General features: G+C 41.3%; 1 protein-coding gene across 1 annotated transcript; it reads left to right on the top strand.

Annotated features, from left to right (window-relative positions):
- Positions 1-14,703: 14,703 nt before the first annotated feature.
- On the top strand, positions 14,704-14,965 carry LOC118996963 (small integral membrane protein 2). The gene is given in 2 exon segments (XM_037060613.1): positions 14,704-14,909; positions 14,911-14,965. Coding segments are annotated over 2 exon segments (261 nt in total).
- Positions 14,966-17,455: the final 2,490 nt, after the last annotated feature.

The raw sequence follows: 17,455 nt of genomic DNA on the forward strand, positions 1-17,455 counted from the left end.
GTAATGAGCAATAACCCCCTTACCTTCTACCAGAGATTAAGATCATCAATGCCTTCTTGAAGTTTTTGAGAAAAATCGATATTACAGGTAAAATAAATGGAAAACATCTTTAAAAAAGAAAGATATCCAAATAGGCCACATGATAATCTCAATGGGGATGCATCATTATAATACACTGATACCCTCAGATTTACTATGGATGGATAGTAGTAGCAGCTGTGGGACCTCTACCTTTCGGCCTGTGCCCACCAAACTGGTTCCTCACAACTGGAGTCCTGTCTGGCTGGTTGTTTTCCTGGGCCATGGCCCACCTGTAGAACAAGCTTAATATCTGTCTTTATAGTACTGATCAAGAAACAGTGCTTGTATGAAGGTGGTTCTTTTTATACAAAGTCTAGACTTTGGATGAGATCAACACAAAGAAGAAGGGGAAGAAGAGGCACCCACTGGTCAGCTGGATAGTAAGTTTCCTGAGCTGCCCTTCCAACACTCTCTGTACTGAATTCTTTAAGATTCCACTGAAATGTTACCTCCTCTCCGCCCTTATCATGACCCACTCCAGAACCTAAGGTAGGCTGAGTTACTCTGTCTCTGGGCCTCTTATAACATTGTGCACATAGAGTTATCACATTTTATGACACTTGTGTATTTATGTGTGTGAGTCTTCTGCTGTTCTTTAATCTACTTGAAGATAAGAATTATGTCTTATCTATATATCCCTAGATCTCGGTATATAGAAAATGCTCAATGAAAAATACTAAATTTCATTGGCCCTTACAATGCATGATATGCCTCATGTTACAGACCCACCTCAGTCAGACTTTCAAGAACCAAGAACTGGCTTGTGTGGATGGAAAGTGAGACTCCATTTTAACTTGTGTACCAGGACTCATGTTTCTTGCAGGTCTGCCAAGCTTTTGACCCAGATTCCTTCTTTGAGACTATTTGCCTGGTCCAAATACAAACATAATTCCTGCTCTGACCCAGATCCATTGCCTCTACCAGTTCCAGTTCACCAGGGTCTCTTGCTTTGGCCTCATCTATGAAACCTGATGTGTAACCAGGGTAACCCTGATGAAGAGCCAGATGGGACAAGCTGGCATTTCAAGGTTCCAGAGTGACACCTGATTCTCCTCCTGACTGTCTGTAAGGCAGCTGGGTGGGCCAAGCAGAATAAGCTTTCTTGGGCTCAAGTAACTAACATGCTGCCTATAGTGAGTCTTGGGTCAGGAAGCAGGTGCAGAAGTGGACACAATGGACCACAGGAAGAAGTAGATTTCTTGGTTAGGGTATCTTGCTTGACCCACTGGCTATGACCATTTCATAAAAGAGGTATGGATGAGACTGGAACAAGTGTGCATAGAAAAAAAAGGACAAAGGACATGTATGTAGGTTCAAATAAGGTAAAGGGGTGGATTTTATTTAGAGCAAATTGGCGCCCTCTTACCCCTTATAGTGAGTTGAGTGGTTGACCCTAAAAGCTATGTCCACATTCTAACCTCAGGTGTCTATGTGAATCTATTTGAAAAATGTGTCTTTCCATATATAATTAAATAAAGGATCTCAAGATGAGGTTTTCCAGAATTTAGTGTGTACCCTAAATCCAAAGATAGGTATCTTTTAAAATATTTTTTATTGTTTTTCAAGCACAGTTGCCTCCATTTTATCCCATTATTCCCTTCTCTGCCCCAACTGTAGGAAACTGTTTCTCAACGCGTGGAAATGTAGCTTGGTACTCACGAGGAAAACCAGTAGGGAGCAAGTTGTCGTGCGGGACCACACCGGCAAAGAAGTTCTCCTATGGGAAATCAGGCCTGCATTATACCTAGCCCACTTTGTGACTTGCTCTTGCTAAAACTCCCTCACCCTGAGTTGAGGCAGAAAATGCTTACTGCATATCTTTAAAGTAACTCTCTGAAGTCTGTGCTAATTCTCCCAAGGACTGCAGTGTAACCAGACCTATTACTCTTATTGTTCCCTTGCATTTGCAACATATTTTCCTTATTAATCTGTAAGAAGTAACCAGTAACATCCCTTCCATTGCTATCTGTAAAAAGTAATTAACTAAAGCAAACCCAAGTAAAATGAATGAAAACTTTCCTTGATGTATGCTACTAGAAAGCCAATAGAAGCCTGTCAATGCAAAGGTTGCTCACTCTTGTCTTGAGAGAGTGGCCGTGCCATCCCTTTTCCTCCACAGGACTAGGTAGTCCATGTGAATTTGTCTCATCTCATCCTTGGACACGCGGGTTGGACACTTGGACACGCGGGTTGGGGTCCATGTCACCCAACCTCCCACCCTCAATCCTTTCCCCCTTTGACTTTGTCCATGGGTCCTTTATACATGCTCCTTGACAGTTATCTTATAATACAGACAGGAAGATGAATATCTGGGCCAGAGACACACAGGAGGAGAAGGCCATGTGAACCAAAAACAGAGCCTGGACTGCTGCTGCCACAAATCGAGGAACACTAGCAGGAGCCAGCAGAAGCTGGTAGAAACAAGGAAGGTTTCTCCGCCAAACCTTCACAGGTGGTGTGGCCCTGCTAGCACCTCCGTTTCAGACTTTTAAATTCAGAGTTGTGAGAGAACTAATTTCTATTGTTTTAAACTACCAAATTTGTTGTAATTTGTTATGGTAGCCCAGGAAAATTAATACCTGGGCTTTGCTCATTTGCTGAGAAATGGGTCCATAAAGAAGTTTTTCAGAGCATTAGGGAAAGAAGGCAAAGCACAATGGAAGTGGCTGGCTCACCACCACGCAGAAAAAGCTCCCTTTCTCCCAAAATCATCAGTAGAGACCAAAAGTATCCACAGGAAGAAAGTTTCTGTTATTCACCTAAGTTTACTCTGAGAAAGTATTTTCTGCTTACAAGAGAAATAATAGTAATAGATAATAATTACTGAGATCGTGCCCTGTCAGACACTATATTGAGTGTTCGACATATATCCAGTTTTCTGATGAAAAAACGAAAACTTTAAATGATTAGGTAAACCTTTATATAGCACTACTCTATGCCAAGCTGTATTCTAAGAACCATACAATTATGAACTAATTCAATCCTAATAATCTTGTGAAGGAGGAATGATCTTCACTTTACAGATAAGAAAACCAAGGCACAGCAAAGTAACAAAACATGTCTAATGTCACACAATGAGGAAGTGGAAGAGCTGGCATTCAAATCCAAGAAGTCTTGCCCCAAAGATTCTTTCCTTGCCTAAAGTTGTCCCTATAGCTCTAAGTAAAAGAATAGGGATTTGACTGCAGGTGGATCTGACCCCAAATCTCATGTTTATTCTATAAGCTGCACTGACTCTTAAAAAAAAGACATTGAATCACATTATGAACAGTAGTGCTGTGGATATGACCACCCTTGTCTGCCTTCTCAGTTATAGTCTCTGGGGGTATTCAGCCAGGAGCCAGATACCTCCCTGTTGATTACACAATCCTGAGCACAACAGCCAATGTAGGTGGAAGTTCAGAGCCACCCCTGGCAGTGACTGACATTGGTTTTGTGGGCTAGTCTCTGGGATATTGCAAGATAGCCCCAGCCACCCTCTGCCATTCCCCCATGCTGTCTTGTCCATGTTTACCCAGTTGTGTAACTGAAGTTTTATTGTTTCAACAAATATTTATCAGGCACTCTTGTATGGCAGATGCTGGAGTTAGAGTAAAGGCTGAGGCCTGGGTGAAGCACATGTAGTCTCCAGTTCAGAATAACAGGTGCTGTCAAGGAAGAATAAGATTAATAATAGTCACTATTTTTTAGAGTGCTTATTATGTGCTAGAAGTTATATAATTCTCCCAGAACATGCTGTTCTGGGAGAATACAAGAGGCCTCTAATCCAGTCACAGGAGGTCAAGGAAGGCTTCTTTGGAAGAGTCCTGGAGGACACCTGAAGAATGAGTAAGAGTTAGTGAGGTAAAAAAAGGCAGCTAAAGAAAAAAGTCTTCTAAGCAGAAGGCTGAAGGTGAGAAAGCACCTAATTTATGTTGTAGAAAGGAAAGGTAGTTCAGTGTAGCAGAGGGCAGAAGAGGAGGTGGGAGTAGCATGGATGTGGTGGGAGAAGTAGGCCTTCAGGTAAAGATCATCATGGCCTCATAAGCCAGGACAAAGGTTTATTAGCACAGCTGCCCTGAAGTCCTCCCTATCAGTGCCTGTCAGCTGGGACCATTAATATCTTCCTGCTCTCGTTAAATTCCCTGTCCTTTGTCCATTGCCTAGAGTCCTGCTTTCAGATGGATGAACAACTCAAAACTACAGCCCTTCTACCCATTTGATTGCAGTCACACTATTGTCCAAAATCTCCTTGGATATTGACACTGGCTTCAATGCTGTCCAAGTTCACTGCTCTCTATGGACACCACCAAATCAATGGTTGGATACCACCAGCCCTGGAAAACAGATCTGTAAAATTATTTTTCTAGCCCTGGCCCAGATACCCCTCCCTCCTCATTTTTTGGGTGCATATGGCATCCCTGATGGCTTCAGGAAGATGCCAATCCTCTTTAGGTGGAGAAGAGGTTCAGAGCTGTGTCTTGGCAAAGGCTGCACAGATGGTCAGTGGGAGAGCACCTTGGCCTCATGGCTCTATATCCATGGTTTTGCTCAAGTACAAGGTCTGAATGCAGGTTGTGCTGCTAAGTAGTAGTTGGGTGACTTAGGGGCAAGTTACTCAGTTTTCTTAAGCCTTGGTTTCCCCAACTGTAAAAGGGGGTAAAAATTAATCTCCTTCCTAGGACTATAATGAGCATTAGAAAACGTGTGTAAAGAACTTAGCATGTGGCTGGACATTTAGTAAAGACTCGTATTATGAAGATTGTAATGGAGGTTCTGGCAAAACCGAGTTCCCCTTAAGATCTAAGGCATTCATTCCCTTGGCTGTTGATGGCTGCCTATGTCAAAGGAAGCTTTCTTGCTCAATGCCAAGTCTCCTTTTGGGGGCAGCCCATATTCAGTGAGGGGTTAACATAGGAATGTAAATTCTGGTCCCCATTTCTCCCTAAGGGTCATCAGTAGATTCTCCTCCCATCTTCAGAGTTCCTTCTGAGATCAGCTTAGATCTCTGTTGCCATTGCAAGGTGGCTCAGGTTCCTTGGTGCTGTTGTCTCTGCTCTTCCACAGTTGTTCTTCCTTAGAGCAGTCTCACAAAAATGTCCTGCATGAAAATCTCGGAGTTTCACATGACCTAGGCTGTAATGATGCTGAGGAAGATGGTGTGGTGATTACATCTCACTGCCTTTAGAGATCAAGTCTGTGCTGATATAAATAAGAATATTGAACTCGTGAGAAATTAATTGATTTGTTATAGTTACTGCCTAGTCTCAAGTAAGGTATTTCTTTGTGTATTGAAGGTTTCTATTAGAAAGATAATACACATGCTTGAATTTTACATGTATGTATAAATTTTATAAAAGTGTGATGTTTCTTTAGCAAAGACCCAGTTTCGGGGTCCTTTCAGACATTGATTATTCTCGGTACATCATGCATCTGGGTTAAGCAATATTTATCCTTTATGTTAGAACTGTAAACCAAACAACTAATTCATGAATTCAGTTATAACTGTTGTTACCTATTTTTCCAAAGTTATACATATCATAAGCTCTATTATTAGGCTTATGTAGGGTAAGTGGAGGCAGTCTGGCTTCCTCTTTCAGGTGTCTGGGTAACTGAGGGGAGCAGTGTTCCTCTGCTGTTCCCCCTCTACATAGCTTTAGAGGGGCCTGATAACCAGTGTTCTCATAGCCTTGAGACTGGGTCTGCTAAACTGTTCCCATAACATGAAGTGGGCTCGCATGTGCCCATAACATAATTATGTTATGCTCTGTTATGTCATGTTATGTTATGGTATGTTTTCATGTTATGTTCTGGCAGTTTTCTGGCTTTGTTCCCCTCTAGTACTTAGACAGATAGGAACTACCTGCTGGACACGATGATGATGAGAGACACACAAGGGGACAGGTGCCACAGTGAGTGAAATGTTGGGGAGCAAGGACCATGACATGTGACATTCAGGGAGACACATAGCTTGCAGTGTGTGTGGCTCACTCACCCATGAATAAAGGCATGCCAGACATCCCAATGGCTCCATGAATATTTATCCATCTGCACAAATACCATGAAGTTACTCAGCTTTGAAGGGTTACAGCATAGCTTATTAATGAGTGTTGTCACATTTCCATACATGCTTTACCTGTTTTTAATGTATTAGAGTATAGCAAAACATATTTAATACTAAAAGTCTGCTTCACACAATTTAATTTTATTTTGGTAATTTCAAGGACATTTGGCATTTGAATACTATCAGTGCATTACAAATGTGCAGAGTAACAGTCACTAGAGAATGAAAGATGAAGCCAGCTTTAATAACTATCAAATGACATGCATGCATATCTCTATCTACATACATTAATCTTGTTAAATATAAAAATATGAGGACTGTTGTTATAAAAATTGTAATTGGAATATAGCTGTCTATGGGCACAGTAGGGAACTCATTGATTCAGGTGGGATAAGATAGATAGATAAAAAGATATTTAAATTAAGATACAATTTCCATATACTGTACATTAGGTATATAGTTTGAGAAATATTGAAAACTGTAAATACCCATGTATCCAACATACTGATCAAGATATGAACACGTTCAAAACAGGGATTATGTGGGGAAGGTCTTTTGGATTTTTAATTGTCCTCAACTGTATGCTCAGATTCCCAAGAGAGCTTATCAATTGCTGGATCCTGGTACCTGCTTTGTTCTTCTAATTTTCATGCTTTTTGCAGCTTCCATCAGCATTTACAGCACCTTTCCTCTAATCCTTACTGCACACAGTTTTCATCAGCTTTGAGGTGACTTCATTTTCCCAGGAAGGGTGTTTTCATCTTTTCCTTCCCTGTAGACTATCGTTGGCTTCCTAATTTCAAATAATCTTTCGTCACAATGAACAGGAGCTCTGCAAACATTTGTTTATAAATTTTTCCAGCACAGTCCTAGATAATGAGTAGGAAGCAAGTCATATGCTTTGCTTTTATATGTGAAAACCTTTAAGCAAAATGAGGTTAAATGGCTTCCTAGCCAATGAGTCTGGCAATAACCCTGAATTGTATGACTCAGTTTGTGCCATGGGTTGGTTGGTTGGTTGGTTCATTTTCTTTCTCCAGCAGGAGGGAGAGTATAGTGGAGGCATTTATCTTATCTCTTCAAGCCTCTCAGTGTTTCTTAAATCTGAGGGGCTTCTCTATAGTCCAACTATAAGGAAACAACATCCTGGAGGGAAATGCAACAGTAGGAAGAGACACAGAGATTTGATGTGACAAGTTTCAGGTTTTGGCGATGTTTTTCCTGATTAGGAGTAAGGAAGAGAGAGCCAAAAGTCAAACATCACCAAAAAAATAATCAAAACAACAGTTCTTCACACTTCTTGCAGTTTTATCTTCAGGAGCTTAGTAGTTTAATTTAAATATAAACATTTTAGGAGTAGGTAAAAACACTTCTTTTTCTCACACACACAAAAGAAGGATAACACACAATTTAAAAATAATAAACAACCAGAAATACCAGAAAACCAAACTTCATGAAAATTCTACAACCAAGGAGTTAAAAAACTCATCCAGACTGGTAGGAGGGGTGGAGATGGGAGATGGGCAATCCAACTGAGAGGACATGTGGCAAAGTGGTGGACCATGTGGGTGAGGTAGGGCTGGTTGAATGGGAAACTAAAGACTCTAGCTAAAAATATTGCAGAGGTTACCACAGTGGGAGAAACTCCCTGTCTCATAAGAGAATTTATTGGAAAGTGGGGCTAGAGCACAGTGAGCCAGTGGTGTTGTTCCCTCACTGACCAACCCTCCCCCCCCCCCCTCTAGATAGTGCCACGATGCAGCAAAGGGGGTTGTCCTGCTCTGGTGAATACCTAAGGCTCTGCCCCCTTACAACATAACAGGTACACCAAGACAAAGAAATATGACCCAAATGAAAGAACAGATCAAAACTCCAGAAAAAGAGCTAAGCAACGGGAGATAGACAAACTATCAGATGCCTAGTTCAAAACACTGGTAATCAGGATGCTCACAGAATTGATTGAGCTCAGTCCCAAAATGAAGAAAGAAATGAAGGCTACCCAAAGTGAAATAAAGCAAAATATACAGGGAATCAACAGTGAAAGGGGAAAAAAATCCAGAGACTCTAATCAATGATTTGTACAAAAACATCCAACTGGAACAATATGAAGAAACAAGAATTCAGAAAAAAAAAAAAGAGGAGAGGCTTAGGAACATCTGGGACAACTTTAAGCATTCCAAGATCTGAATCATAGGCATACCAAAAAGAGAAGAACAAGAGCAAGAAATTGAAAACTTATTTGAAAAAATAAGGAAGAATAACTTCCCCAGTCTGGTGAAGGATATAGATTTCCAGGAAGCCCAGAGAGTCCCAAAGAACTTAGATTTGAGGAGAAACACACCAAGGCAGATCATCATTAAGTTAACCAAGACTAAAGATAAAGAGATAATTTTAAAAGCAGCAAGAGGAAAAAGAGAGTTACCTACAAAGAAGTGCCTATAAGACTATCAGCTGGTTTCTAAAAAGAAACCTTGTGGGCAAGAAGGGTCTGGAAAGAAGTATTCGAAGTCATGAAAGGCAAGGGCCTACATCCAAGATTACTCTATCCAGCAAAGCTATCATTTAGAATGGAAGGGCAAAAAAAGTGCTTCCCAGATAAGGTCAAGTTCAAGGAATTCATCATCACTAAGGCCTTATTATATGAAATGTTAAAGGGACTTATCTAAGAAATAGAAGAGGATCAAAACTATGAACAGTAAAATGACAACAAACTCATAACTATTAACAACTGAACCTAAAAAACAAAAACAAAAACAAAAAAACTAAGCAAACAATTAGAACAGGAACAGAACCAGAGAAATGGAAATCAAAGGAAGTTTATCAGTGGGAAGGTGGAGGGGAAGAATGGGGGTGGAAAAGGAACAAGGAATAAAAAGCGTCATTGATAGGCATAAAATAGCTGGGGGTTAAGAATAGTATAAGGAACAGTTAGGCCAAAGAACTTATATGTACAACCCATGGACATGAACTAAGGGTGTGGGGAATGCTGGAGGGCAGGGGGCTTTTGGGTGAAGGGGGGATAAAGGGAAGAAAATAATCAGGACAGCTGTAATAGCATAATTAATAAAATATACAAAATAATGTTCCAAAAACATTTTAAATTAGACTCTTATCAGTATAAAAAAAGATGGGGATAAAGGAGTGTTAAAGAAGATGAATTTTCTTGGTAATCTCCTTCTCATTCCAAACATTCCACCCTCCTAATGTTATTCTTTACATTAGCCAATTGACTTTGCTGAAATAGCCACATTTAGTTATTAGGTGAAATATATATATTTAGAACTTTAGAAAATTATGCTCAAGAATTTTCCATACACTTAGCAAAGGGAGGCATCACCAGCCAGTGTGTTAAATTTTGTAAAAAGGATGTAGGACTAGTATGCACCTGCCATGCCTCTACCAACAAAGCCAGGCAACTGGAGCAATAGAAAGTGACACCACTCTCGAGCTGTTCTTACTGGCTGGCTCACAGCTCACCTCATTCGTTAGCATAATGACTATGCTGTGGATTTCACAGTTTCAGCACTGAATCTGCTGCAGTCTTTCTCACTTCCAGGGAGTTCCACTGGACTTCCCTTAGTCTGGTGTAAGATCTAACCACAAATTTAATTATTAGTCGTTTGAGAGAACCACAAGACTGTCTCCCACACCATGATTCCATTCACTCAGCCATGAGTGAACAATCCAGCTCTTTGCAGCCAACTCCCCTAATAAGCATCAAACTCCAAAATGAGAGTAAAATGAGGTGTGCCTCATACAGCACCACTGAGGCATGCCACTCCTATTTTGTTTCTTATGCAATGTTTTACACATACCTGCAGCCTAAGTAAAACTTTCTCTGGTACCTTCTTCTGACTCACACGGGCTTTAACTTAATCCACTGTAGACAATCAAAGATTCTGTTTAGCTGTGCTTGTGGAAGAGACATCATCAAGGTTGCTTAGCAGCAGAAATTGATTTATTAAAAACAACTTTCTGTGAGGAAATCATCCCTATGTTTTCCCATGGATTCATGTCTTCCTGTTGATTGATTTGCTAACTGAATTACTCAAAAGATTTTCACCAAATATGTGCTGGGGGACCTGGAAAGCAGCCTGGGAAAGGCTCAATATTACAATAGAAAGAGAATGAGACAGTGTGGGGCAATGAGGGGGACCACATTTTTTTCTGTCCAGAAACCTCTAATACGAAAGTCTGTGTACTCTGCCTGTCTGTATGTCATTTGCCCTGATGTCAGGTTTCATTATGGTCTTCAGCAAGATGAGGGAGAAGCTTAGACAGGGAGAAGTGACATGTGTCATGCTGGGAATAGGGCCAATCAACTGAGGAAAGGCTGTAGAATTGAGTTATTTATTACCTAGTGACCTGAGGCACCATGGTTGTTAGATTTCATTTATTGACCTATCTAGACTAACTATGCTCCTGGGGCCAGGAAGGTAAGGAAAACAGGGAAGGTACTTATGTAAGGAGGTGGGAAGAAAAATCACTGACATTCAATGAATGATTATTATGTGCTAGCCACTATTTTAAGCATTTTAATAAACAAAAGTAAATGCTCTTAGTTAACATTGTCTTTAACAATGAAAAACCAAGACTTTGAGAGGTCAAGTTCATGAATATAGTTACCTGCAGCAAACATGGGATTTGAACCCTGACAGCCATCACTCCTATCTAGTATATGACCTAGGCCCTCAGTTTTGGATGATTCTGACCATGGGGGTGGGGAGTGGGAATTGTGCCCCCTCTCATTTTTCAAGAAAGCTAGTTTATCTGAATTTATTAAAAAGAAATTTATGAATTTTTAAATTTTTTGCAGTCTATATTTTTAATGTTTTTGTAAAACTCATTTCAAGTTAGCAATTGAATGAAAGCTGAATATGATCTAGGATTACATCCTTCTTGCCCAGAATCATTAGGTCATTGCTCAATTTGCAACTCTACATACGGGATAAACCTGGACCAAGGAAGTGGGAATGTAAATAGAAACCCACACTAGTGCCACTGCAGGAAATGCCCTTTGAGGAAGCTTTGAAATATTGGGTCATCAGAGGGAGTTTGACTGCCTAGGTTTTGATCGTTTCATCAGAGAACTAGGGAGGATGTAGATTTCAGAATTGCCATGGAGTAGAGCCTAAGCCCGTGTGTTTACACCAGAGTGCTGTAATCCTATAGTTCAAAGAGGTCAGTGGATTACACGTGAGCTGAGATGCTGACCCTCTCAGCCTTCAGTGGACTGGGGAGCTTCTGTGGTCTAGAGGTCCCTCAGATGATCACTTCTGGACATAAGTAGCTTCTCCTTTTAGTTTAACAACATGTTCCAGATATAATATACAGGGGTGGGCAAAGTAGGCTAATAATTATAATAAACAATACAATAACTAATGAATAATAGTACAAGAATAAACTTTTTAAAAGATTTTATTTATTTATTTTTAGAGAGAGGGGAAAGGAAGGAGAAAGAGAGGAAGAGAAATATCAATGCGTGGCTGCCTCTCATGCTTCCCCTACTTGGGACCTGGCCTGTTCCCAGAAATGTGCCTGAACCCAGGAATCAAACCGGAGACCCTTTGGTTCACAGCCTGTGCTCAATCCACTGGCTACACCAGCCAAGGCCAAAAATAAACTGTTTTGTATACTTACAGTTGTAAACTTACTTTTGCCCACTCTTGTATTTTTAAATATGTGTTCCATGAAGTTCAAACACCTGGAAAGCATTACTGTGGTCTGCTTTTTATATCATATGAATTGCCCTAACTTACCCTCAAGCTTCTTTTTTCTGATGAATGGGATCTACATCTTTATATAGACCCTTAAATTTAAATTTTCTCCTTTCTGCTCACATGGATAGTAGAGCACCTCCTCCTAATTCTCTCCCACACCTTTTATTCATGGATCTTTTCATTAAAAATGAATCATTACATTTCATTCATTCATTCATTCATTTCAGTTCTCTTTCCCACTTCCAATCTCACACAGCAATTTGGTAGTATTTTGTATCAAGTTATTCAATGATGATTTGCTATTCCTTTGGAAAGGTTCCTGGGGAGAGGGCATGGGGCCTACTGGGACAATCAAGTTGTCTTAGTCTGCCTAGGGCATTCCCAGTTTTAGCTCTGAAAATTTTAGGGATCCTCTTAGTCCTGGACTAACAAAGACGGTTGACTCCTTTGGGTCGCACTAACAAGTACAGCTGTTGTCACACCAGAAGATTCTTCTTCACAATGGTAAGTAGGTTTGGAGAAGATGGGGGAGGTGTTCAAACAAAATAATCTCATTTTTTCACTGTATAGATATAAGATCATCTGCCAAGAGGAACAAAAGCAAGTGGTAGAGAAATTGTCATTCAACAAACTGTACTTCTCTTGTACCATGTTCTTCTAAAACATCTTGACAGCAACCTATGTTAGGTGCATCTATGCTTCATATGGGTGGAATCTGTCATTCTTGGAGACTGCAAATGAATACAAATAACTACAAATGTGGAATGATCATACAGTTGATCCTTTAACAATGTGGGCATTGGAGGCACCAATCCCCCATGTGGTGAAAAATTGATGTGTAATCTCTAATATTCCAAATACTTTACTAAAAGCCTACTGTTGACTGGAAGACTTCCTGAAAATATAGACAGTTGATTAACACACATTTTTTGGGTTATATGTATTATATACTGTATTCCTGCAATAAAGTAAGCTAGAGAAAAGAAAATCATAACAAAAACACATTGACAGTAATGTATGTATTTGCTGAAAAAATTCACGTGTAAGTGGACCCACATAGTCAAACATGTCCCTTGAACAGCAGTTCAAGGGACAACTGTGTATCTGTTTCTCAAAAATTAAAGGTAAATTCAAAAGAGGTGATCTATTACGATGAAACATTACTTAGATCACTAGAGGCACCTGTCTCTGTAAATGCCACTCTTTAATAACTGCTTGCTCTCAATGATTGCCCTGCTCCTGCTTCCTGCCCTCCACAATGTCTATAAAACACTTAGCTTAAGTAGTAGTTACTCATTCAAAAGTGGGGGTCATGGGGCTACTATGGAGGGAGTGAGGCACCTAGTCTGAACTGGAGCCCTCAAAGACCATCTGCAGGGCAGACACTGCCAGGCTGTGAGAGGAGCCAAAAACAGGATGAGTAAAAGTCAGTCTGATCTTGGGTGGGCTCTTAAACTTTCTGTGACCCTGTGCCTCCAGCCTCAGATGGAGAGTATATGGACAATGTGAGCCCCTAAGGTTCCTCGTGCATTCTAGAATTCTAGAACTTTTTGAGAATTTGTAAGGCAGGAGAAGCAGTTACAAACATACAATCATATAATATTAGAAGCGTTATAATATTATAAGATGCTGTCTTCCACCACTCTCTGGTCACTAGGGAGTATGCAGAGTCTCTCAGAAGCAACTGTTCCCAGGAGTCAAGGTTGTCCCTTGCAGCCTCACCAGGATCCTCATGAGATTCAGAGGGTCACTTGATTTCCAGTATTCTGAGGACTGTGTCAGGATCACTTTGGTCTCAACTCAGAAGTGTTGGTGATAGGATCAAATCTTCTGGACTGTGATCCATTTCTGATATGTGTGACCTGTTGAGCCTCTAAAGGCATTGTGGCCTCCCACTCTTTGTTTCCCAACAGGACAAAGACTACAAGCTCATATTCCATCTTGTCTTGAAACTTCTTGGCTTAACTTCACCCTTGGAGATGATGTTGCCTAAAGAATGAGAGAAGTTCAGGAGAACAGTTGTTACCAAGTACACGTTCCACATCCTCTGCTCCTCCCATGTGCGCTGGCCAAAGCCACCTGAACCTGGGTTACAAAATTCTATACCTTCTAATTACCTCCCTGGTGCTCTCTGACTGCAATTGACACCTTAAATTTGAATATCCAGCCCAGGGACACATTGCCCTTTTGATGGATGTCATAATCAGGAGATGATGCTTCTTTTCAGATCCTGAACTTTAATCCATTTAGGGAGGAGAGTTTGTGAAGCAGCAATGATGGGATGGCAACATCTATCCATCCATTCCTTCATATCTCCATCCAGTCTTCTCTCACATAGTTACTGAGTGCCCTGTGAGTGCCATGTGCTGAGCTGGGTTCTGGACATTCAGTAGTATACATAGAAGACTTGGTCTCAAAGAGAGGTTTGTGTTTCAATACAGCAGCCAAATAACTTCCTCTGCTTTTGCTTCAGTTGTGTTACTTATTGCCAAGAGTCTGTAGGTGTATAGGGGCCTCATTAACTTTGGGGAGCTCTGGCTCCTCTCTGCTCTTTGGAGACTGGCTCTTGGTTGGCCTTGAATAGAAGTGCCATTGTCAGCACTCTCCATATGAGTACTGCACATGTGGAGGGGCCAGGTCATGGGGCTCTCTGAAAACTGTCATCCCCGGCTCCAGCCACAGAGGTTACATCACAGAGGAAAGCTGAGTATGTTGCTAGGCTTTTTATTTTTTATAAATGAGACTTGTGCTTAATATAGAATCTGCTTTTGCTTTTTGTTTCTTTTTTTCCCAACATCATCTGGCTGTCTGGCACCATCAAAGATTTGCATTTCTGACCCAACAAGAGCTCATGGGTGTATGGGGGTAGAAGGAGGCTGGGGAGACCACTGGTGCCAGCCTGGCTCCCAGGTGGTAGAGATACATGGCCATGCCATTAGCATCCTGCTTGGCTTCTGGGCCAGTTTCATCTGTTACACCTACATAGTCCTCACTTTGAACAACAAGATTAAAATGTGCCCTGGTGCTGGCTCCTCTTCTGATCAACTGCACAGCAGAATACAGAACACAGGGTCACACAATGGAGGACCAAAGTCAAATGCCAGAAGCAGGTGACATCTAGAATTTCAGTTCTTTGGAAGCAGCTATTCTGAAAAAATCATTTTTTGCAGCTATTTTGACATGAGGATATTTTGATTTGCCCTAAGAAACTCAGCTAATAAATGTTCAGCTTGTAAAAAATAAATGATGAGTAAAATGGAAATTTTATACTCCAACTTTCAGCTTTACCCCATCCCTGATCTTTATCCTATTGCCAATCTATCCTACCTCTGGGGGTCAAGGTGTATGGATTGTGGTCAGGTAAGGGAAAGGTGTCATAGAGGTTCAAAATGGGAGAAATATCAAGATCATGTAACGGTCAATAAAAGATTAAATGTCAGGAACAAGGTGACTGTCAGAACCAGGAGCAGGTACAAATTATAAGAGGACAAATGGCTGCTAAGTGAAAAAAGAAAGAGCCAAAAAAAGGGGGGCAAGAGTCAGAGATGTAATGAGGGGAGAGAAATTGGTTATTAAACATAAAATTCAGTGAGATTGCATTTTTGCTCAACAGTTTTGAGACTGTCATGAACTTCATGAAATTGTTGGGCAAGACGATAGTCTGCTTAGGATTCAGAATAGCTCATTTCGGCTTTTCCATGGGCAGTGCCTGACTCATAAATATTTATACATTTTGCTTTAGGGCTTGTTTAAGCCTCAGTTTCCCTATATCAAATGCAGATGATTATGCGTGCCCTTCCTTTTTGCATAGCCGGTGCTCTATGATGAGGACTGAGCCAGCAGCTTGGAAACTGCTTTGAGTCACTTGGGGAAAGGTGCTTTCCATAAGTAGTGGGTATTAGTAGAGATGAGTGTTCTATGAGTCAAGGATTTCAGAGTTGGGTGAGTGTAGCTGCCTCCGGCTGATGACTTGTGTAGATAACATGATGGCTTTTGCTGGAATGTACAGTGTTTGTGGTGGATTTGTTTTTGTCACAGCAGAGAACCTCATTGTTACCCAAATGTTACTGACTTGAGGACTTTGCACATGAGCACTAGGGGATTAGATATGAGGAGAGGAAAGGAATCTGGTGTTTCTGCCTGCCATATAGAATATTAGTGCAAAGAACTATGGCAGGATGCTTGTGCCCAATCATCGACTTTCCTTTGCCAGCAAATAAATTCTTCCAAATGGCTCTGTCGTTTGTCAAACTTGCCAAAGTCCCGCAGAGGCAGTTCTGGTGTAACTGAGGTTGGAGGGATGAGAATACTCTCCCTGCCAGGTTTCCATGTTGATCTTTTATGTCACAGGATGAATCATTGCTGATGGGTCATGCAGTGTTCTTCCAGAACTGGTGCAAGAATCAGTAGGAGCTGGGGGCTCAGCTCCCAGAAGCCTGACCTGGGGCCACCATGGCTGGGCAGAAACCTTCCTCCAAGCCCACAGAGTGGAGGCAAAGGACACGTGTCTCTGCATCGCGGCTGACCCAGCCGCACTTCCGAGGGTTTGACATAGCTGGTCCCTTGTTCCATTAGCCAATGCTCCATCTCCTCTGGTGCAGTTAATCTTTGTTCTTGCCACCAACTCATTTTTCTTTGTTATTTCTCACCATGTCCCTGCCTTCAGATTTCTTATGTATTTCTTTCTCAGGCATCACATGTTGATTCCCTCCTCCTATTTAGGTCCAAATGCCAAGAACAGCTCTGTTCTGGCAGGAGGATATTATCTGGCTTAAAAGAAAGAGTGTGCAGTGGCTTCTTTCCACTAGCATTCTTTGGATTTACATGGGAATTTATTCTGGGAACAGTTTAGAGTCTCTTTCAGGTCTCTATCCCACCAACAACATGTTTCTGTCATAGAGCAGGTTTGCTTTCATTGTTTTTAACTGGATGATGATAAGAACTTTTCTTTCAGAGCCTGGGTGTAAGGGCTCAGCACCCCCTTCCTCAGTCATTATTTGCCAAGGACTGTGGCTGGACCCACATTGAACAACACAATGGATGTTATTACCATTTTTACAGACTTGGGCATTATCAACAGTATCTGATTGTGTGATAAACCTTGAGTTCTCTTCTAGAATTGTTAGTTTCTAACAATTCTAAACCCTAGGGCATTGAGTTCACCCTTCAGGGCAATCCTCCTTGGTTAATCAACATGTACTTCTGGGTTCAGGGGAGGGGTTGGATCCAACTGACAGTTGCGTCTCTGTTGACATCATAAGGGCCATTATTATACATGTTAAGCATAATAGTTGGTGTTCTTCCTGGTTCCTATTCATGTGTTGGGGGAGTTGTATTACCCCATCTGCCACTTCACATAAAGTTTTAGAATTTGCTAAATGAAGACACAGGAGGGGCTGGGCACCACACAGGCAGTAAGACCCATCTGTGTGCCCCCTGGGAGTGACCTGGTTCTAGACTTGGCCTGCCAGGACAACAGCCTGGTTCCCTCTAGACCAGAGAATATTCTCTCTTCCCAGAACAGATGCTGAGGGGAAGAGTGGCCTTGAGGAATCAGCCAGCAAGACTCCAACAACAGGCCTAGGCTGAGCAATGAGCATTCCTTACATTC

This window comes from Sturnira hondurensis, unplaced genomic scaffold (assembly GCF_014824575.4).
Source record: "Sturnira hondurensis isolate 20B ecotype Veracruz unplaced genomic scaffold, ASM1482457v3 Scaffold0001074, whole genome shotgun sequence".
NCBI classification, from domain to species: domain Eukaryota; kingdom Metazoa; phylum Chordata; class Mammalia; order Chiroptera; family Phyllostomidae; genus Sturnira; species Sturnira hondurensis.